At 46.9% G+C, this 24,009-nt stretch overlaps 4 protein-coding genes across 4 annotated transcripts in view; all 4 read right to left on the reverse strand.

Annotated features, from left to right (window-relative positions):
• The window catches only part of LOC309564465 (uncharacterized protein), a gene marked incomplete at both ends in the record, with an annotated part of 1,172,539 nt that overhangs the window by 445,202 nt on the left and 703,328 nt on the right, over positions 1-24,009 (reverse strand).
• LOC309562896 (uncharacterized protein) overlaps positions 1-24,009 on the reverse strand; it is a 142,653-nt gene that overhangs the window by 54,321 nt on the left and 64,323 nt on the right. The window lies entirely within an intron of this gene.
• On the reverse strand, positions 1,112-21,865 carry LOC309564089 (uncharacterized protein; the record flags this gene model as incomplete). The annotated part of the gene is made up of 4 exons (XM_082268717.1): positions 1,112-1,122; positions 4,124-4,265; positions 18,422-18,634; positions 21,854-21,865. 4 exons carry the CDS (start codon positions 21,863-21,865, stop codon positions 1,112-1,114), a joined length of 378 nt encoding a protein of 125 aa, XP_082124843.1.
• On the reverse strand, positions 11,041-13,350 carry LOC309564090 (uncharacterized protein; the record flags this gene model as incomplete). Its single annotated transcript, XM_082268718.1, has 1 exon — positions 11,041-13,350. The coding sequence occupies one exon, from the start codon at positions 13,348-13,350 to the stop codon at positions 11,056-11,058; it is 2,295 nt and encodes a 764-aa protein (XP_082124844.1). The 3' UTR covers positions 11,041-11,055.

Consider the following 24,009-nt stretch of genomic DNA (forward strand, 5'->3'; position numbering starts at 1 on the left):
ATCCCGCTTACACTACACCAAACAGCACAGAGACAGGCCTCAAACCTTCTACCACAAAGTATCCCGCTTACACTACACTAAACAGCACAGAGACAGGCCTCACACCTTCTACCACAAAGTATCCCGCTTACACTACACTAAACAGCACAGAGACAGGCCTCAAACCTTCTACCACAAAGTATCCCGCTTACACTACACCAAACAGCACAGAGACAGGCCTCAAACCTTCTACCACAAAGTATCCCGCTTACACTACACTAAACAGCACAGAGACAGGCCTCAAACCTTCTACCTCAAAGTATCCTGCTTACACTACACCAAACGGCACAGAGACAGGCCTCAAACCTTCTACCACAAAGTATCCCACTTACACTACACCAAACAGCACAGAGTCAGGCCTCAAACCTTCTACCACAAAGTATCCCGCTTACACTACACTGAACAGCACAGAGACAGGCCTCAAACCTTCTGCCACAAAGTATCCCTCTTACACTACACCAAACAGCACAGAGACAGGCCTCAAACCTTCTACCACAAAGTATCCCGCTTACACTACACCAAACAGCACAGAGACAGGCCTCAAACCTTCTGCCACAAAGTATCCCTCTTACACTACACCAAACAGCACAGAGACAGGCCTCAAACCTTCTGCCACAAAGTATCCCGCTTACACTACACCAAACAGCACAGAGACAGGCCTCAAACCTTCTACCACAAAGTAAAGAAATTTTATTGTGTTATCATTCATATTCTCGGAAAAATGGCCAAGAAATCATCAATTCTGCCAGGGTATGAAAACTGGGTATGAGCACAACTGTATAGCAGTGGGTAGAGGGGAGAGGGAGAAGTGCGACATTTGCGACCCCGGTAGTTCCGCCACTGGTGTCAGTAGATTTTTTTTTTTTGTTATTTTTTAGAATTTCATATTTTTACAATTTTAATTTCATATTTTATAAAAAAATTAAAAGTTAGGAGCCCCCTTGGAGACCTCGAATGTTTCACCTCTGAGACAGAGAAAGGAGATTGATGACACGGCCCTCCATCTCCATTACTGCAGCCTCAGCTGCACACATTGGATGGACAGGAAGAGTTCTGTACAGAGGCTTCCCGTTCATTCATAAACTGAAGCAAAGGAACAAGTTTTGAATGAACACAGTTTACTATGCATCAGCTATGAATGAACAGATTCAGTGATTGGTACTGATCACTGACTCTGTCCATTCAGAAAATGAAGGGGCCGGTAAATTACACATTTACCCGCTCTTCCCTGCTTTCCATCCTATAAGCATCCCTCACAGCAGCCGGCGGGTAAAGGGAGGGGGGAACCCGGCAGTGCTGCAGGGGAAACAGGGAGAATACACAGGGGCCCCTGGGCAGAAGGACTTGGATAGGAAGGGCGGCAGAGGTTGCATATGCAGGAGCTGATCTCCACCCCCTCCCCCACCCCCCCATTTGTCTCCTACAGTCACTTAATGCCTGTGAGAGGTAGAAGAAGAAAAGCCAACATATAGGTTCCTCTATACTGCTCCCACTGACCCTCCTATGCAGGTGTACATAGGAGTCACACAGGCCACCCTGGAACATGGGGCTGGGTCACAACTGCAACCCCTGTAGTTACCCCCCCGGATCAGCCATAAACTTTATAACCACTATAGCTACCATAACCCCGGTATTTTCTTACACGGCGGGTGGTGCGCTTTAACATAAATGTGGTCCTAGGGGCGGATTCGCCACGGGATCACTTTTATGGGTGGCCGGAGAGGTGCCCCCTTCCCGCGGCTTCCTGATCGTTTTCCTCGATTACTGGAGCCATCGGTAGCGGAGAAAATTATCTGATCCACTCTCCTGAGGGGCAGGAAGTCGAGTGAGGGCAAGATGGCCCCCACTCATCTCTATGCCCTTGGAGGACCGGAGCGACGTCAAATGTCACTAATGTCCCAACGGCCTTAAAAAGGACCACATTTTATTTTAATGAAAAAAAATTAAAATGATATATTATATATTGTGTGTGTATATATATATATATATATATATACACACATACACACACACACACACACACACACACACACACATATATATATATATACACATATATATACACACACACACACACACAGTATATACAATACAATTTTGAATTGTAGAGGAAGAGGCTTTTATTGAGAGTAGCGACAAGTACATCAAGCCAGCCCATTTCGGGAGAGAGGCTCTCCCTTCTTCAGGGCTGTTGCTGCAAGCTATGACCAGCATGAGAATCTTTCCCATCTAATAGTGTGCAGCAACAGCCCTGAAGAAGGGAGCGCCTCTCTCCCGAAACGCGTTTCCTCAACGTACTTGTCGCTAATCTCAATAAACGCCTCTTAATCTACCACCAAAGTTGTAGACTTTCAGACATCGGGTGCTCCTTTTTTCCTACTATTCCAAGTAAACCCGCACCGTGTCACACAAAAGGGAACAGCCGAAAACTCCTTAAATCCTTATATTATTTATTGTTGCATACCAGCGAGTAAAACAGTGGCTAACGCGTTTCGGCGATAAGCCTGGATCACAGCAGGGCCTCGCACTGTCACACCTGTCAGTGGTCAAAAAGCTAATGGCTGATCGGATTATATTATATAGGGTACAGCAGTTAGGACTGTATAGTATCAGGGCTATGAAGCATAAAACAGAGTATATAGTGCAGGGGTCAGGACCAATAATGGAACTACTAATCTCCGCAGTGCTGTGCCTCAGAAAAAGGGATGTTTGGGCAGGAAGTTTGAAGACCAGCACCCAGATGATAAAAGATGACAACAGTAGATGCCCGAGCCTCCATCCTGGGGTGAGCTCACCCACCATCCATCCACTGAGAGTGAAGTCTCCCCCCTCCCTCTCTTCTTCTTCTTGTCTCTGAGAGAGTACACTGAGGTAGGGGGATGTACGCAGATGAGCAGAGACCCCCTTACATTAGAAATCTTCTTTACACCAGAGTCCACAGCCTTCCCCCTTACATCACCCCTCCCTAAATCTGGGGTACAAAAGTACCCCTTACATCAGAGTTCCCATTTACATTTCACAGTCCACAGAGATCCCCCTTACAGTATAAGTGGAAATTCTGCAGACTCAGATGTAAGCAAGAAATCTGCGGACTCTGATGTAAATGGAAACAATGCGGATTCAGGTGTAAGGGGACCTCCAAGGGAGGGGGAACTATGTGGACTCTGATATAGGGGGGGGGGGGAACTATGTGGACTCTGATGTAAGGGGGAGGGGGGACTCTGATGTAAGGGGGTGAACACTGTGGACTCTAATGTAAGGGGGGGGGGGACTCTGATGTTAAGGGGGGACTCTTGTGATTAAATCCATATGATTAGAAATGTAATCACAAAATCTATATATAGTGTATACTAAAAACATTTTGCAGTGCGCCGCTAAAGTGTTCGGGTTTGGCTTGAAGAAAAGGCAACAATACCTAAGATGGCAGGAAGGGGGCCTGCTGCAGAACATGTGGAAGGGTCCGACTGCAGGACTGTAATAAAGAGCCCTGCGATGGGCGTAAAGGACCCTGGGATCAATGGAAAGGTGGGGTTAGGGGAGCCCTTCATGGTTTCTTGCACCAGGGCCTTGAAGGTTCTTGTTATGCCTCTGCTCAGGTATGTGTAAAATACAACATAGAGTATATAGTGCAGGGGCCAGGAGTATGTAATGTACAACATAGAGTATATAGTGCAGGGGTCAGGAGTATGTAATGTACAACATAGAGTATATAGTGCAGGGGTCAGGAGTATGTAATGTACAACATAGAGTATATAGTGCAGGGGTCAGGAGTATGTAATGTACAACACAGAGTATATAGTGCAGGTGTCAGGAGTATGTAATGTACAACATAGAGTATATAGTGCAGGGGTCAGGAGTCATAATATTTGTGTTCAGTAATCAGTTGCAGAGGTCCCACACCGCTGCCTCCCATCTCCTGAGACTGCACTCAGTGACTTGGGTGTGAGACTATACAGACATATCCCTCCACCCGGCACAGCCAGCAAATAACAGAGCAAGTAACCCCGGGAGAATTGTTCTGTCAGAGATCTTGGTAGACCCGGGCAGTATGGGTGGAGGAATGTATTTAGTGTTAATGACCCACCTGTGCTGATCTCTGTAGGAGTGTCCTCCTCTATAAATGTCCTCGTTATTCCATCCTCCTCCATAGACTGCTGATCATCCCTCACATACGTCTCTTCTTCTTCTGCTTTAATCTCAACTTTTATATCTATCAGATCTTCACCCTAAACCAAGAAAATGAGAGAGAATATCATCTGTAAAATAGAAGCTTTAATATTGTGACATCACATAAAAAATATCCACACATCATCTGCACCAGTCCATGTTTTATATCAGTGATGGCGAACCTTGGCACCCCTGATGTTTTGGAACTACATTTCCTATCGTGCTAATGCAGGTAGAGCATCATGGTAAATATAGTTCCAAAACATCAGGGGGCCAAGGTTCACCATCACTGATCTAGATGTTCCATCCCACTAACCTTGTAACATTGAGGGATGGTGTGACCTTCCTGTGTGGAATCCCGGGAATACAGAGGACGGGGACATTTCTCTGGTGGGTTTCTGTAGCTGGATGACTCCTCCATGGTGTCCTGGTACAGATCTTTGTGTATTTCCTCCATCACCCCATTCTCATCATCCTCCTCTTTTATCTCTTCCTTAACCTCAACTTTAGAATCTCTCAGGTTTCCACTCTGAATATATAATAAAAATGACATCAATGGTAACAATGCAGATAATGTACAGATCCTAATGATACTATCAGTGATTGTTCCTCATCTACCTGATGATGGTGGGGGATGGTGTGACCTTCCTGTGTGGAATCCCGGGAATACAGAGGAAGGGGACATCTCTCTGGTGGGTTCCTGGTATTGGGTGGATTCATCATATCCTTGTGTTCCTCAGAAAACTCCTCCATCACTCCATACTCCTCATCCTCCTCTTTATACTCTTCTTTTACAACAATATTATCATCCTCGAGGTTTCCACACTGAAAATATAATAAAACATTCATTGTAACAAACGCGCTTGTGTACAAATCATAACTACTAATAATTGTTCCTCATCTACCTGATGATGGTGAGGGATGGTGTGACCTTCCTGTGTGGAATCCCGGGAATACAGAGGACGGGGACATCTCTCTGGTGGGTTCCCATTACTGGATCCATCTGTAGGAAACACACACACTGACTGAATACATTGTTTCTATGTGTTTATCAGATGATGGGGGATCTAGGTGGATCCTCCGTACTGCTCTCTCCTTTACAATAAAGTCTCCTCTTACCCGGTGATGTGAGGGGCGGCTGATTCTCCATCATGACGTCCTTGTAGAGATCCTTGTGTCCTTCTAAATACTCCCACTCCTCCATGGAGAAATAGACAGTGACATCCTGACACCTTATAGGAACCTGACACACACAATGATACAGTCACCATCCAGACACATTCCTTGTGTTGAACCTTCACAGACATCAGGAATAGTTATTTTCTCCTCCTTAAAGCTTATAAAATCAAACATATGTATTATAAATCCGACCTCTAAAAAAAAACCTCCATCCCGTATTATCGTAAAATCCGTTAGTATAAACTGATGAGGTGAGAAGGTGAGTGGTGGGAAAGGTGGCACATCTCCAGAATGAAGAGAATGTTCTGGCCCTGTAAGTGGGGAAATGTTCTGACCCTGAAGGGGTTAATCTAGGTTTCCATACTATATATGTGTGTATCATCATCTGCTGGAGATAAAAGAGGTCACAGTGACTATGGAGGAAGAGGACGGACATGACGGGGGGGGGGGGGGGGGGGGGTTACTGGGTGTAAATAGAAAATAAGATCTGATTACCTCCTCTGCTGCCACTCCCAGCTTTGTCTTCTCTCTACTTCCTCCCAACTGACCTTTCACCTGGAACTTCCTGTCTGTGCCTGACATCACTTCCAGTCTTCCATAGAGACTTTCTGTCTGGGTAGAAGTGAGATCACCTCCTTGTGGAGCTCAGAGGAACTGCAGCCCAGTGAAACGTCTCGTAGGTTGTTGATTTACTAAAGGCAAATACACTGCGCACCCCCTTAAAGGCTGCAAGTAACTGGGATCCCGAATTTTCACAGTCACTCCAAAGTCAGAGAACAGTCCAGGGCTTTGTTTTTTTTTTTTTGTTTTTTTTAAGTTATTAAAACTTGGATAGGGATTGGGAAATATTGGGATACCCATTAGACTTCAGAACAACTTCAGAGACAACTCTTCCTGTATACAGTCATACCAGTCCATACCAGTATAGATCCTACCACATTACCCAATCCATACCAGTATAGATCCTAATACATTACCCAGTCCATACCAGTATAGATCCTAACACATTACCCAATCCATACCAGTATAGATCCTACCACATTACCCTGTTCATACCAGTATAGATCCTAACACATTACCCAGTCCATACCATTATAGATCCTAACACATTACCCAGTCCATACCAGCATAGATCCTAACACATTACCCAGTCCATACCAGTATAGATATCCAGCATGAGATTTTTACCCATTGAGATCTGATGTGTTTTCAAAGTGTTCCTCTTATTGTTATGAGCCGTGTAACACACAGTATTAGCGTGAGATACTGACCAGGCCAGCTGTATTCTACATAATGAAAGGATATAATGGGATATTTTTTCTGAAATAACTCAAAGTGGGAAAAATTGTGAAATACATCATTATGGTCACTAGATGGAGCTGACAGTTACAGGAAATAACCCTGTTAAATAAAATACTTCCTAAACTTAGAACCATTGGGCGAATGCGTGTCACATTCGTTCAACTTTCGTTTTTAAAACAGACCTGTAAGTGAAAAATGTACTCCTCTGCACCATCTGTTATTCAGCGGGAGAAGGCGCTCGCTGTATTATCATTCAGGGAATGTTTAGAACTCAACGAATGTCACATTTGCTGCCGGACTACAAGAATTCAATTCTTCACACATCACCTCTCTAATATAGGGGGAACTCCCTGAGAATGACCCAGCCTCCACCCACTAGCTTCCAGAAATATCTGGTAACTTCTAGAGAATGGTGCCAGAAGCCTGACCTGTAGATTCCTCCAGCCTGACCTACAGTAACCCCGACCAATTACCCAAACCCACACAGCTACTGTGAGTCAGAATACATTTTCCTCATAGCTAGACTGTACACTAGAGGGCGCTACAAGTGGTTGGATTAATATTGTTAGTTTAGTTTATTTACATTGTTCGATGTCTGTTGTACTCATAAGTGGATGAGGAAGATCTCAGGTATTTGTAGCAATCCATGTCTGCTGAAGGAAACTAAGGGGTCTATTTTTGTAGCGGAATGGACACTAATGCCCCATACACACGTGCAGATTATCTGAAGACTTTTGTCTTCAGATTTACCTTTTCTATGTAGTGCAAGGGCCTGCCGGATTGCATACAAATTGAAAGTGTTTAGGTTTGACCTCATATTATATGGTTTTGGTAAGTCTGCAGACAAAAGTCTTCAGATAATCTGCACGTGTGTATGGGGCATAAGAGTGAGGGAGCAGTGTCCCTCGGGAGATGGGTGAGGGTTTGTTATTGTTAAATACCTGCATTCTATTGTCCTATTGTTCCTGTCTGGCTAGAGTAAGGTTATTATGGGATGTTCAGCTTTGTGTGTGGAATGTCTCGAAAAGAGGGAGGGGTTTTGGCAGAGTGTAGATCCCTTGTGTTTGTGTTTTAAATAAACAAGGCATTCTAGTTTGACTCCCAGAACTGTGTGTCGTCCAGTTACTGGGGGGGATTTTGCCTTGGATATTTTAGCACTTCCTCAGCTTCAAGGATTATACAGTGGAGATACCTAGGCTGGGTATTGAAGCTACGTTACGTTTAATGGCAAGCGGTGGGATACAAGCCTTGCAGCAAGAGGAAGCAGTTTGTAAAAATTCGGTTATACGAATGGAAGTGTGAATGGAGACGAACTATGCTGGATTAAAAAGAGCCACGTTAAAGGATTTGCTGGAAGCGAGAGGGAAGATAGCCAGCAATAAAACCAAAGCCACGCTGATTGCAGAGCTGACCGAGGAGGATCGGGCACGCAGTATGGCTACGGAAGCCATGGATACAGAATTTGACAAAGAAGTGAAACGCAGGCTAGCGTCTTATGGGGAAAACCCCTCAATAGAGCTGGTACAGGCAACGTTAGCCCAAGTGGATGCCTTTATCACAGCAAGAGAGGACCGGGAGAACCAACTGCGGCTGGCAGAGCAGCGTGCCATGGAGAAACTGCCAACTACATCACAGGCACCAGAGACAAGATTAAAGGTTCCACATGATGCCTTTAAAAAGTTTGTGGAAGCAGAGGAAGAGATTGATGGCTTCCTGTAAGATTTTGAACGGCAATGCAGGCTGTACAAAGTACCACTAACAGACTGGGTACGGATCCTAGCTGGTAAACTGTCAGGCCATGCAGCAGAAGCCTACAGAGCCGTGCCAGAGGAGGAAATCTCAAGCTATAGCCGGGTAAAGGAAGTGATTTTGGCAAGATATGCCATCACCCCAGAAGCGTACAGGAGACGCTTCAGGGAAACCAAGAAACAGGAGAAGGACTCCCACACCGAATGGGCTTGCCGTATGCAGAGGGCAGCCCAAGCCCGGCTACAAGCCTGTCAGGCAACCACAGCAGATGTGATCACCCAGCTGATTTTGCTGGAACAATTCTATAATGGACTAAACCCAGGGGTACAGGAGTGGGTAAGGGACCGCAAACCAACCACTCTCCCTGAAGTGGCCAGGCAGGCCGATGAATATCAGGATGCCTGCAGGCAATCACAGATTAGCTTCAGACTAAACCCCAGACCGCTGAACAATAACCCAGGGTCACCAGCACCACAACGATCAGGACTAATCCCTAACCCCCCAGCAAAGCGGTACCACGAGCACAACGGAATGCAGTGCCATTTGTGCAAGAAATTTGGGCACTATCGGAGGGACTGCACCCAGAACTGGAACCACGCTTCATGGTTTCAAACAGGACCACTACTACCACAGAGGGGGCGAAACTCCTCCAAACACCAGACACCCAGATACCCGTCCCACAGTGGGGTACAGTGCTACATGTGCAAGCAGTTTGGGCACTATCGACGAGACTGTACTCAGAGCAGGAATCAATCTGCATGGATCCGACCAGGGTCACCCCCTTCAGCAAGGACAACGGTCCCCTACTATCCCACAGAGGTTCCCCCAGTCGTACCCAGGTTCAAACACACCGAGGAGCAATTGGGTACCCTTCATGAAGCTAACCCGGTGCAAGCCGCTACGGAGAACCAACAGCACCATCTACAATCGGTCCAGTTAAATGGAATGCCCGCTCAAGGTCTCCGAGACACGGGGAGCCACTCTCACCTTGGTCAAGCGCCACCTGGTCCCAGATGCTGCCCGAATCGGAGGCTCAGCAGTGGTACGGATGTCAGGGGGAGCAGTACACCGACTACCCACTGCGAGGGTCCACTTGAATTGGGGTGCCAGGTCAGGTCTGATTGATGTGGGGTTGATACGGGAGCTCCCCACCGACATCTTACTGGGGAAAAATCTAGGCCAGTTGCCCTCAGCGTTCCTGCCAGTCTAGATCCCAGGCAAACATCACAGAGACCTACTGGCCTTCTGAGGTCCAGACGCTTCAATGTTTGGATTAAGAACAGTATTGAGCCTGGTTGGAGAAGATGGCAGAGAACAACCCGTAACCTACTTGAGCAGAAAGCTTCTCCCCAGGGAATGAAGCTTCAGCCCTACTTGTATGGACAACAGTTCACCCTACGCACGGATCACAACCCATTGGTATGGCTAAACCGAGTGGCAGGGAACAATGCCCGATTGTTGTGCTGGAGTTTGGCGTTACAACCGTATGACTTTACTATTCACTACCGCCCCAGAAAACAGAATGGCAATGCTGACGGGTTATCGCGACAGACTGAACTGGACAAATTATCTGTGAGTACTCCCCGGACATCCCCAAGCCGATCCGTTATGGATCAGACTGTGTATGCTAGCTTGTGGTTAAGGGGGAGCAGTGTAGCGGAATGGACACTAAGAGTGAGGGAGCAGTGTCCCTCAGGAGATGGGTGGGGGTTTGTTATTGTTAAATACCTGCATTCCTTTGTTCTATTGTTCCTATCTGGCTAGAGTAAGGTTATTATGGGATGTTCGGCTTTGTGTGTGGAATGTCTCGAAGAGGGAGGGGTTTTGGCAGAGTGTAGATCCCTTGTGTTTGTGTTTTAAATAAACAAGGCATTCTAGTGTGACTCCCAGAACTGTGTGCCGTCCAATTACTGGGGGGGATTTTGCCTTGGATATTTTAGCACTTCCTCAGCTTCAAGGATTATACAGCGGAGATACCTAGGCTGGGTATTGGACCTCCGTTACAATTTTGTTAAAAATGTGAGAAGCATTTGCCCAGCCATGAAAAATTCTGTCCGTAATCTAATGAACACAGTGATTTCCTATGATCCTCTGCGCCATCTAGTGGCCATAATGTGGTATTTTTTCCTGAAATACTGAACCTCCATTAGTAAAAATAGCGCAACACAACATTAGGATCACTAGATGGAGCCAATGATCATAGGAAATCATCAAGAAAATCAAGAAATAAAATACAGCCAACATTTTTATATTCAGTTTTATTCAAATTTTGGAAAAACATGTCTCTAAAAGCTGGAAAATCTTCCCACACAAAATGCACTCAGCCAATGAAAGGTAAGGACTCCATTTTTATTTTTCTCCTGCTATCAATGGTCAACACGGGACAACACTTCATCCATGTCTCTGGTGATCTCTGATCTCCTTATGAAGTGTTTCTTACATGATAAAGATCAGCCATGGAGTATATCTGAGGTGTATATCAGGGTGTGCTTCTTCCCCACATGTCCACCAACATTCATATAGAAGACATTTCCCGCACCCAAGGCACTAATACACCTCCAGGGTTGTGTGGGACCCCTGATGAACAGGAAAACAGAACTTCAGTGAGGAACAATTCCCTCACTCAGGACAGGAATATGGCCTCTCCCCCGTGTGAGATCTCTGATGTGTGGAAAGATGGGACTTCTGTGAAAAACATTTCCCACACTCAGGACAGGAATACGGCTTCTCACCAGTGTGCGATCTCTGATGTGTGGAAAGATTGGACTTCACTGAAAAACATTTCCCGCACTCAGGACAGGAATACGGCTTCTCCCCCATGTGAGATCTCTTATGCGTGTAAAGATTGGACTTCCTTGAAAAACATTTCCCGCACTCAGGACAGGAATATGGCTTCTCCCCCGTGTGAGATCTTTGATGTGTGTTAAGACTGCACTTCTGTGAAAAACATTTCCCGCACTCAGGACAGGAATACGGCTTCTCCCCCGTGTGAGATCTCTGATGTAAGGTAAGACTAGACTTCTGTGAAAAACATTTCCCGCACTCAGGACAGGAATACGGCTTCTCCCCCGTGTGCAATCTCTGATGTGTGTAAAGATAGGACTTCCGTGAAAAACATTTCCCACACTCAGGACAGTAATACGGCTTCTCCCTCATGTGAGATCTCTGATGTATGGAAAGATCAAACTTACGTGAAAAACATTTCCCACACTCAGGACAAGAATGCGGCTTCTCCTCCGTGTGAGATCTCTGATGTGACTTAAGACTGGACTTCATTGAAAAACATTTACTGCACTCAGGACATGAATATGGCTTCTCCCCCATGTGAGATCTCCGATGTGTGTTAAGAGAGGACTTCGCTGAAAAACATTTCCCGCACTCAGGACAGGAATACGGCTTCCCCCCTGTGTGAGATTTCTGATGTGTGGAAAGATAAGACTTCGCTGAAAAACATTTCCCGCACTCAGGACAGGAATACGGCTTCTCTCCTGTGTGAGATCTCTGATGTATGTAAAGACTGGACTTCAGTGAAAAACATTTCCCACACTCAGGACAGGAATTCTGCTCCTCCCCGGTGTGAGACTTCTGATGTGTGGAAAGATAGGCCTTCACTGCAAAACATTTCCCGCACTCTGGACAGGAATACGGCTTCTCCCCCGTGTGCAATCTCTGATGTTTGAAAAGACTGGACATCACTGAAAAACATTTCCCACACTCAGGACAGCAATACGGCTTCTCCCCCGTGTGAGATCTCAGATGTGTGTTAAGATGAGCCTTCACTGAAAAACATTTCCCGCACTCAGGACAGGAAAACGGCTTCTCCCCTGTGTGAGACCTTAGATGTGTGTAAAGATGGTCCTTCTTTGAATAACATTTCCCGCACTCAGAACAGGAGTATGGCTTCTCCCCTGTGTGAGATCTCTGATGGCTGTAAAGACTGGACTTTGCTGAAAAACATTTCCCGCACTTAGGACAGGAATACGGCTTAGCTCCTGTGTGCAATCTCATATGAGTGTAAAGACTGAACTGCAGTGAAAAACATTTGCCGCACTCAGGACAGGAATACGGCTTTTCCCCTGTGTGAGATCTCTGATGTTTATAAAGACTGCACTTCATTGAAAAGGTTTTCCCACACTCAGGACAGGAATGCGGCTTCTCCCCCGTGTGACACCTCAGATGTGTGTAAAGATGGGCCTTCACGGAATAACATTTCCCGCACTCAGGACAGGAATGTGGCTTCTCCCCTGTGTGAGACATTTGGTGTCTGCTGAGAATGGATTTCTTTGTAAAACATTTACCGCACTCAGAACAAGAATATGGCTTTTCCCCTGTATGAGACCACTGATGTGCGATAAGCTCTGCTTTTCGTATAAAACATTTCCCACAGGTAGAACAGGAATACGGCTTCTCCCCTGTGTGCAGTAGCAAATGAGGGCGAAGACTGGACTTATCTGAAAAAGATTTCCCGCACTCAGAACAGGAAAACGGTTTCTCCCCTGTGTGAGACCTCTGATGTATGGAAAGATGGTCTTTCTTTGAAAAACATTTCCCGCACTCAGTACAGGAATACGGCTTCTCACCTGTGTGCAATCTCTGATGTCTGTAAAGATTTGATATGTGTGAAAAACATTTCCCACACTCAGTACAGAAAAACTTCTTGTGTGTTGGAAGAGCGGTACTGTCCCTCACAGTCTGAGGTTTCTCGGGATAAGAGGAATACGATGGTCCGGCACCGTCCCTCACAGTCTGAGGTTCCTCAGGATAAGAGGAATACGATGGTCCATCTACACTGTGTGGTGCCGGATGGACATTTGAGGTAGCCGGGTTTTCTCCTGGACTATACTGTGTGATGTCCTCATCTTCTACTTTACAGTCTGGAGACAAAGTGAGACAATCCTCTGAGGTTTTCCTCATCTCCCGTCCATCTACTAAAATTAAAATACAAAGATTATTACTAGACATCAGCAGATTGGTTCCCCTAAACCAGGACTCCGCCCACATCAGACAGCTTTGTCTCTGAGGATCTTACAATTCCCCCCTCAAGGTAACTAGTAAATGGGTCCTCTGATCTCCTACCAGTTCATTTCTTTATTCATGGACCTTAGTCTGAGAGTGAGGAAACAACGAGAACTGTCTTTTATAGGAGTGACAGTGATGAGGGGATTATAGGACGAGTGTCCCCTCCCCCTCTATCACTCATTGCCATCTTCCCAACATGAGAAGTCCTGCACTTCCTTATTTAGTCCATGATTTAGTCATGAATAGCCCCACCAGAGGTCAATCTCCATCCCTGCAGCCTCAGCTGCACACAATGAAATGGAAGGAAGAGTTCTGTACAGAGGCTTCCCATTCATTCATAAACTGAAGCATAGGAAACAGTTTTGAATGAACACAGTTTACTATGCTTCCGTTATGAATGAACAGATTCAGTGATTGGTACTGATCACTGACTCTGTCCATTCAGAAAAAAAAGGGGCCGGTAAATTCTACATTTACCCACTCTTTCCATCCTAAAAGGAAAAAGGAAGGGATAGGTTCCTCTATACTGCTCCCACTGACCCTCCTATGCAGGTGTACAGAGGAGCCACACAGGCCCCCCTGGAGCACGGGGCTGGGTCACAACTGTGACCCCTGTAGTTACGCCCCTGGATCAGGCATAATTTTATAACCACCCTTCCAATATTGAGTAGGTCCCCCTTTTGCCTCTAAAACAGCCCTGACCTGCCAAGGCATGGACTCCTCTGGATGTCTGAAGGTATGCTCTGGTATCTGGCACCAAGCCCCCTTGCTAGCCACCTTAGCTTTCTCTGCCTCCCTGACCCTCTCTTGGCCTCCCAGACCCGTGTAGCCATCTCCGTTTTCTCAGTCCTGTGGCAAAGAATCTCCCCAACAAGGGATGTAGTCTCCAGCAGGAACACCCGGTCCCCTTGACATAGCTTGGTCTCCAAATGGCAGCAACTGCCCCAGCAGTAGATCTGATCAGGCTTATAATGAGTGTGTGCACCTGGACACACACAACTGGCAAGACTCCAGGAAAACCAAGACACAGGATAGAAGGTTCTGTCCCAACCACTACACTTTGGAGCTTTCAAACTCCAGGCCCCAATCTGGGAATTCCGGAACCTAAGAAAGCTTCAAATGCAGATTTCTCCACCCAGAAACTTCACAGCTTCTCAAACTGAAACTTTAAGAATCCGGTTTCATTTCCATATCGATTTCCTAAGCTCACACCGTTACTTGTTTGTGCTGAAGACCACGCGGAATTGACTGGATCAGTCACTGGTGATGGGTGGGTGATTGTGTGGGTGAGTAGGGAGATGTCTCTCTGGTAGGGTGTGCCCAGTGTTGGATATTGGCAGTGAACCCTCTTAGGGCTTGGGCCTTTTGTGGTACGGTCTTCTGTGTGCAGCAGCCCCGCTAATATTCACCTGAGCCCATCTTTATCCAGTTATGCTGCAAGAGTGTCTAAGCTGCCTGGGACTCCCCTCATTTTTCGCATGCAATTGGCCAGTCAAAATCATTCAGCCAATTAGGAGAGGGGGGGGGGGGTCGCGGCTCCGTGTCTGAATGGACACAGGGAGCTGTGACTCGGCTGGGGTGCACCAACAGCAAGCTGCTTGCTGCGGGGGTACTCAACAGTAGGGAGGGGCCAGGAGTGCCGAAGAGGGACCCGAGAAGAGGGGTATCATAAAAAAAATAAATAAATAAATAATTTTAAGGTCATGTAAACTTGGAATAGTAGGAAAAAATGAGCTGAAGAAGCCCAGAGGAGGGGGCGTAACACGTAGGGGTAGTAGGAGCTATTGCAATTTCCTTCAGATGTTTAGACCTGGGACACAGGGAAGGCAACACAAGGTCTTCATTCAAAAGACAGTCAGAGAGCACCTTAGGAAGGAATGACGGCCAGAGGCAAAGCCCCACCTTCTCCTTGTAAATCACCATAAAGTGAATGACAGGATAACGCCATCAGTTCCGACACCTTGCATGCAGAGGTGATAGCCACCAAGAAGGTCACCTTCTGGGGCAGCGTAAGCAGGGAAACCTCCCAAATATTTTCAAAGAGAAGCTTTAGTAGAGCTGAAAGCAACACATTAAGATTTCAGGGCGGGAACGGAGCCCGCACTGAAGGAACCAGATGTTGGACACCTTGAAGTAAAGGTATGCACCAGGGGAGTGTGTGGCCAAAGGTCGTTGGAAAAAGACAGCCAAAACCTGTTGAAGGAAGGTTAAGATCAGATACACCGAGAAGGAGTGAGGATGAACCCCCAAGAGACTCACACCGCGCAATGTGCCTCTTCCACATACAATGGTAGATCTTCCTAGAGGCAGATTTCCAAGCTTTGAACAGTGTAGCTATTACCGATTCAAACAAACCGCCATCTTTCAGCACCTAGCGTTTAACAGCCAAACCGTTAAAGCCAGCAACTGTAAAGCAGGATGGAAGATTTGGCCTTCGGACAGCAGATCCTACCAGAGAGGAAGTCCCCAAGGAGCATTGGTGACCAGCTGCACCAGATCGGCATACCAAGACCGGCGAGGCAGTCTGGAGCCACTAGAATGACCAGGATCCCTTCTGCCTGAATCCTGCACAGGAGTCATGGCAGAAGTTTGAGAGGGCTAGAACGAATCAGTCAGCCCACCTTAGAATTTGGCTACACACCGAGCCACCAGGACACTTCTTGTGCTCCCTTGGTGATTGACATAGACCACATTCGTGGCATTGTCCAAATGAATTCGTACCAGACACCCCTGAAGACGATTGTCCAACGAGCCAGACAAAGTCTGATCGCTCGGAGGTCCAGTACACTAATTGGCAGTCTGGGCTCTGCCAGAGTCCAGACCTCCTGAGTACATCTGTGCTGAGGACAACTTCCCACCCGGACAGGCTGGTATCTGTGGAGACAACCGTCCAGTATAGGGGGAGAAGGATTTTCCCTGTCGAAGTGCTGGAGAATGAAGCCACTTCTAGAGACCGTGGATCCTTGATCCAGTTCACCAGAAACTCTTTAGCAGAGATCTTGTGTGGAACTGTGCAAACAGAACACCTCGAGGGTGGACATCGGGCCCAACATGCGTATGCAAGCCCGGAGGGATACATCTCTGCTGAACAACAGCAGCTTAATTGCCTCCTGCAATGTTTGGACTTTATTCCTGAGGAAGAAACACTCTGGCTGAGGCCGAGGCCAGAGTCAGACCCAGATAGTCCAGTTTTTGTGGACAGAACCAAAGCAGACTTCTAAATGTTCAGGATCCAACCAAACTCCCTCAGAGTTCACAGAGCAATCTCCAGTAGTCCATCAGTGCAGTCGGAGACTTCGCAGAAGAAGATCGTCTAGGTACCCCAGTACCGCGATCCCCCGCTGACTCAAACAATGCCAGCACCGTGGCCAACACTCTTGGGAAGACCCGGGGTGTAGAGGTGAGACCAAAGGTTAGCACCACAAACTGATAATGCTCCTCGTCCACAGAAAAATGGAGGAAGCGCTGGTGACTGGCACATATTAGAATGTGAAGGTATGCGTCATTGACGTCGATGGAAGCGAGAATAAATCCCCCTGATGTAGGGATGCCACTACCATGTGAATGGACTCCATGGGGAACTTCTGTACTCACAAAAAGCAGCTTAGCGTCTTGAGGTCCAGAATTGGACGTACCTTGCCTTCCTTCCGTGGGACTGTAAAGAGGTTTGAGTAAAAAAACCTTGAAAATGTTCCAAAGTTGTAACCGGAACAATCACCCCTTGAAGTAACAAGTCTTGCACTGCCCCAAAGAGACCCCGTAAGTGATCTGGAGACAAGTGCAGGTTGGAAGGGAAAAAAAACTTTTCGGGAGAACTAGACTGAACTTGATCTTGTAGCCTGACAGGATAACTTTGTGGACCCCTTGTCCTGTACCAGGGAGGTCCATGGATCCAGAAACCAGCGAAGACGTCCCCCCCCCACCCCAGAAATGGGTGAAGGCGCCCCTTCATGCAGAGGCAGCCTGATCCGCAGGTCTGGAAGAGCCCGCTCGTGGCTTGCCAAACCAGGTCCTCTTGGAACCTCCGGTGGAGGCCCTGACTTTTGACCCTTTGTCTTGAGATCCTGAGAGACGAAGAGGCCGCTTAGGAGCCGAGGAGAATGACCCACGTCTAAGACGGGGCTCCTTGCCCTGGGTAGCCTGCGGAAGAAGAGTACTCTTCTCCCCCGTGAGACCCTTAACAATGTCATCCAAGGAAGCTCCAAACAGGCGATCCTCTACAAGAGGAAGATCAGATAGGGCCTTCTTAGAAGTCTAGTCCCCAGACCAGCATTTCAGCCAGACAATATGCCAAAGGACCACAGCCTAGAAATCAAAAGGAGCCGCATCCAAAAAGGCATCACAGACAAACTGTAGCCCCTGGACCAACCAGTCTGTCAGCTCCGCAAGGACAGGAAGAAGCTATTTTTCAGGAAAATACAGGAATACAGGACAGGGAACACAGCTCAGGAAAGTGACCAGGGGATTACAGGCTGATATCACCCAGTCCCCGTCCTACTCTGGACCAATCAGTGAGCAGTATGGGTGGAGGAATGTATTTAGTGTTAATGACCCACCTGTGCTGATCTCTGTAGGAGTGTCCTCCTCTATAAATGTCCTCATTATTCCATCCTCCTCCATAGACTGCTGATCATCCCTCACATACGTCTCTTCTTCTTCCGCTTTAATCTCAACTTTTATATCTATCAGATCTTCATCCTAAACCAAGGAAATGAGAGAGAATATCATCTGTAAAATATGCACTTTAATATTGTGACATCACATAAAAAATATCCACACATCATCTGCACCAGTCCATGTTTTAGATCAGTGACGGCGAACCTTGGCACCCCAGACATTTTGGAACTACATTTCCTATGATGCTAATGCACTCTTCAGTGTAGTAGAGCATCATGGAAGATGTAGTTCCAAAACATCAGGGGGCCAAGGTTCACCATCACTGATCTAGATGCTCCGTCCCACTAACCTTGTAACATTGAGGGATGGTGTGACCTTCCTGTGTGGAATCCCCGGAATACAGAGGATGGGGACATCTCTCTGGTGGGTTTCTGTAGCTGGATGACTCCACCATGGTGTCCTGGTACAGATCTTTGTGTACTTCCTCTATGACCCCATCCTCATCATCCTCCTCTTTTATCTCTTCTTTAACCTCAACTTTAGAATCTCTCAGGTTTCCACTCTGAATATATAATAAAAATGGCATCAATGGTAACAATGCAGATAATGTACAGATCCTAATGATACTATCAGTGATTGTTCCTCATCTACCTGATGATGGTGAGGGATGGTGTGACCTTCCTGTGTGGAATCCCGGGAATACAGAGGACAGGGACATCTCTCTGGTGGGTTCCTGGTATTAGGTGGCTCCATCATATCCTCGTGTCCTTCTGAAAATTCCTCCATCACTCCATACTCCTCATCCTCCTCTTTATACTCTTCTTTACAAACAATATTATGATCATCAAGGTTTCCACTCTGAATATATAATAAAACATTCATTGTAACAAACATGCTTGTGTCTAAATTATAACTACCAATAATTGTTCCTCATCTACCTGATGATGGTGAGGGATGGTGTGACCTTCCTGTGTGGAATCCCGGAAATACAGAGGACGGGGACATTCTCTGTTACTAGGTGGTGGCTCCATCGTATCGTTGTGTCCTGAAAACTCCTTTATCACTCCATCCTCATCATTCTCCTCTTTTATTTCTTCTTTAACCTCAACTTTAGAATCTCTCAGGTTTCCACTCTGAATATATAATAAACATGACATCAATGGTAACAATGCAGATAATGTACAGATCCTAATGATACTATCAGTGATTGTTCCTCATCTACCTGATGATGGTGAGGGATGGTGTGACCTTCCTGTGTGGAATCCCGGGAATACAGAGGACGGGGACATCTCTCTGGTGGGTTCCCATTACTGGATCCATCTGTAGGAAACACACACACTGACTGAATACATTGTTTCTATGTGTTTATCAGATGATGGGGGATCTAGGTGGATCCTCCGTACTGCTCTCTCCTTTACAATAAAGTCTCCTCTTACCCGGTGATGTGAGGGGCGGCTGATTCTCCATCATGACGTCCTTGTAGAGATCCTTGTGTCCTTCTAAATACTCCCACTCCTCCATGGAGAAATAGACAGTGACATCCTGACACCTTATAGGAACCTGACACACACAATGATACAGTCACCATCCAGACACATCCCTTGTGTTGAACCTTCGCAGACATCAGAAATAGGTATTACCCCATAATATATATCGAAATAAAGCTTATAAAATACAAAAGTATGCATCATAAATCCACTGTTAAAAAACAAAACCCATCCCATAATATCTTATAATCGGTTAGTTTCGACTGATGAGGTGAGAAGGTGAATGGTGGGAAAGGTGACACATCTCCAAAATTAAGAAAATGTTCCGGCCCCGAAAATGGGGAAATGCTGTGACCCTGAAGGGGTTAATCTAGGTTTCCGCACTATATATGTGTGTATCATCATCTGCTGGAGATAAAAGAGGTCACAGTGACTATGGAGGAAGAGGACGGACATGACGGGGGGTTACTGGGTGTAAATGGAAAATAAGATCTTATTACCTCCTCAGCAGCTTCTTCCAGCGATGTCTTCTCTCTACTTCCTCCTGACCTTTCACCTGGAACTTCTTATTTATAATTGACATCACTTCCTGTCTTCCATAGAGACTACCTGTCTGGGTAGAAGTGAGATCACCACCTTGTGGAGCTCAGAGGAACTGCAGCCCCGAGAAACGTTTCACAGGGGTTGATTTAGGGGAAATAGAGGTGAAACGTGATTTTGAAAAGAATACCCAATCACATTCAATTAGAATTTAAAAAAAAACAGCATTTTTGCTTACACATGATTGGATGATGGAAATCAGCAGAGCTTTCCCTCATTTACTAAGCTCTGGTGCAACTACACTTACAAAGTGCACAGACTATTAGCCTTTAGTAAATAAACCTCGCAGTGTGAACCCGGCCTTGTGCTCTGTATGTACTGTATGTAGGGCACGCGGGTGACACTCTCTCCATGTTCCGCTTTTCCTTAGCCCCCAAGTGTGGGTCATATGAGAGGCCTGCCATGGGGTGGGTTCTTCTGGGTTACTCTGGTCACCTTGAACAGAGTCACTTACCTTACACACGGGGTAAGTTTGCTCATCAATGCCCCGGGACAAGGAGGCCGCTTTCAGAGTAACTCTTAACCACTTTACCACTAGAGGATTTTGCTGTCTTACGTCTGGGCCACTTTTTGCGATTCGGCGCTGTGCGAATTTAACTGACAATTGCGCGGTCGTGCGACACCATACCCAAACGAAATTTACGTCCTTTTTTCCCCACAAACAGAGCTTTCTTTTGGTGGTATTTGATCACCTGTGCAATTTTTACTTTTTGCGCTATAAACAAAAAAAGAGCGTAAATTTTGAAAAAACAACAATATTTTTCACATTTTTTATATGAAATTCCCCCCAAAAAAATGTAAAAATCAAATTTTTTTTAAAATTTTTGGCCAATTTGTTTTCTGCTACCTATGTTTGGTAAAAAATTCACAATAAGCGTATTTTGATTGGTTTGCGCAAAAGTTATTGCGTTTACTAACTAAGGGAAAGATTTCTGTCATTTTTGGTGTTTTTTATTTTAACAAGTAATGGCGGCGATCTGCGATTTTTTTTGCAGGACTACGACATTGCGGCGGACAGATCGGACCCTTGACTGACATTTTTGACACTTTTGGGGTTACCAGTGACATTACTGCAGTAATCAGTGCTATATATATGCACTGTTACTGTAAAAATGACACTGGCAGGGAAGGGGTTAATTTTATTGGAGAGGGAGGGGTTAATGTATGCCTGGTGCTTACTGACGTGTGTGGGGGGAGGTGACTGAGTGACACAGGGACAGATCCAGGGTTCAGCTATGCTGAACCCTGCAATCTGACCCTGCCTGTCACTTAGGAGATCCACACTAGATCCCCGACGATCGGGGAAGAGCAGCTGCTCCTCCCCTGGCCCGACTCCCACTGTGACTGAATACAGCGGGAGCGAGCCTCCGGCGGCACGCGCGCGCCGCCGGGAAAGGGGAGTGTCTGATGACTTGGATCTACGTCGTCAGACGATAAGGAGCCACTTTGCTGCAGTACTATTATCGTAAGCAGACGGCAAGTGGTTAACTTTAACGCAGACCTCAACTCTACAGATGGCCGTACACCATGTACACTTGAACAATAAACTGCCCTCCAGGTAATTCTCTCGTTCCCGTGTGAATGCACACCTGCATTTAGGAGGGATACGCTGAGCCTATGCCCACTCCACCTGTCCAGCGTATTTCCACTAGCCCATTTCCCAGCAAACAAATTGATTCCCACAGAGCACCTACCGCTGACTCCATGCGGGCTTTGTTATATCTTCCTCTTCCATACCTAGTACCCAGGCTGGGAACCTCTGAGTGTCCATATGTGATTCACTTGGTCTGAGGGAGTGTCCCCACTGTATCCAATAGGGGAGCCTGTTGGACAGTGGAGGAAACCCAGCCAGTGACACACAGGCTTTTGTGGCTGTCCCAGTGGGAGGGCACAACAGTGGTGCATCCTGGGATAGGTCATAAAAGCCAGGGGCACATGTGACAGGGCGTCTTTGGGCGAGAAGCCAGGTCCCTGGAGGAGGGTGACGGCAGTCTCTCCTCCTGTCAGCAAGGAAGGTGGTCACAGGCAGTTGGCCTAGTGTACCAAGTGTGTAATGCTGAGCCAGGAGGTCCAGGATACTGACGAGTGGAGCTGAAGGCAGAGCAACCCAGGGAAAAACAGTGTCCGTGAGTACCGGGAAGCTTGCCAGGTGTCTGCCCAGGAAGGGCACAACTCCAGTAGAGAGTCAGGGGACAAGGGGCTAGCATGCATGGGAAGTGAGAAAGGGGGTGCCAAGTCAGGACCCTGAAGAGAAATTCAGTCAGGAACATATCTTCTATTTCACTTCAGTGGCAAGGTGAAGCAGCGGCCTTGCCGCACACATTACAGCTAGTTGTCCTCAGAAATTATGCATAGTTCAAGTTGGAGTATCCCACTCATCCCTTCTCCCATCCAAGTTCTAAAATAAAACACAAAAACCAAATCCCCTACACTGTTCATTATCTGAGTCAAGCGATAAAGAGATAAGTTTTACAGACCGTTGCTATGTGTATCCCAGGGAAATCCATTTTCAGTAGCTCTCTAGGGGGCAGTGCTACATTTGGGGGCTTGTCCGGAATATCGCCCTGGGTTACCGGAACGGTTGCTAACGGCAATGGCCGCAGAAAAATTCCAAAAATGCAATTTTTCTCTCAAGGACTGTGTTTTTATGCTCAAGAGAAGTGTGAGCCCTGCTCTACAGGATATAGGGAGAGTGGGATGAGGAATCAATAATGGTTGCCCGTGGCAACAAAAGAATTCCTGTCAGATGTGTTGGAGAGTGGGAGAGTTGCATCTTGCTATGAAAATGGACTGTGTCTGCTTAACAGTAAATGGTGGAAGTGTGGACGGAGAAAATTGCAGCCCAGGGCATGTGGATCAGTGTGCCGGGGGGCCATGTGTGTGCCAGAGCTATGTAGGAAAATGTTGACCGTGCATCCAATGACAGCGGCACATTCTTCCAAGATAGTGGCAATGTGGATGCTGTACAGAAATCTGTTGACCATGCATTTAATGACAGTGGGATATTTTTCAACTACAGTATGGCAAGTCTTGCTTGTACAAGTGTTAAAAAGAGGAATGTTGGCCGTGCATTCGACAGCGGGACAATTCTACTGACTAGCAAATAGGGCCAACTGGCTCAGAGTGATGGAGGCGCAGTTGGAGCCCTGGTACAAGCAAGGATGGCGGATGTGTGCAAGCTGAGAGGCACGGTCTGCTTTACAGTAACTTCCACGCAGGGTCAGCTGAGAGAGAGCAGCGTGCGCTGGAAAGTTCTGCCTAGCAGGAGGAGCCACCGCCAATATGGAGTTGTGGGCGGAGACGCGGCTCATGCACAGCCAATCTGGAACAGGAGGGAAAGTCTAAAAATTATTTCTGCCTCGGGGTGGGGCTGAGAGGGAGACACGTGTGCCGAGGTGCAAGATGGCGAGTACTGGAGAGAGCCAGAGTGGAGTAAATGCTACCCCACATGTGGTGGAGAACCTGCGGAAAAGACCGGAGTGCTGAAGACATCCACTGGGATACAGGGGTGCGCATAGTGCTTGACGGAAGACTGGCGTTGTGCACCAGGGGAGGTGTGGAACACTTGGGCCTGGTATGTAGTCAGTGTCTGAGTGTTACCATGCGGATGCAAGCCTGTGGGCGCTGCGGCAATCTGCTGCTGTGGGCAGAGAGGAGTGAAGGTCGGCCCAGAAAATTGAGTGTGACATGGGAGACCGGGGTCACTTATGCCCGGTTGGCTGCGGAGTCGGGACCTCTCCTTGGCCGTGGAAGAGGAGTGCTGCGGTTCATGATGCAGTTGGAGTCCATGCAGTCTGTTAGTGGTCCAGCGTGCAGATGGAAGGAGACCCGAATGTCCGGGCCAGGATGC

Source organism: Pelophylax lessonae, assembly GCF_965119305.1.
Source record: "Pelophylax lessonae genome assembly, chromosome: 9".
Lineage (NCBI taxonomy): Eukaryota > Metazoa > Chordata > Amphibia > Anura > Ranidae > Pelophylax > Pelophylax lessonae.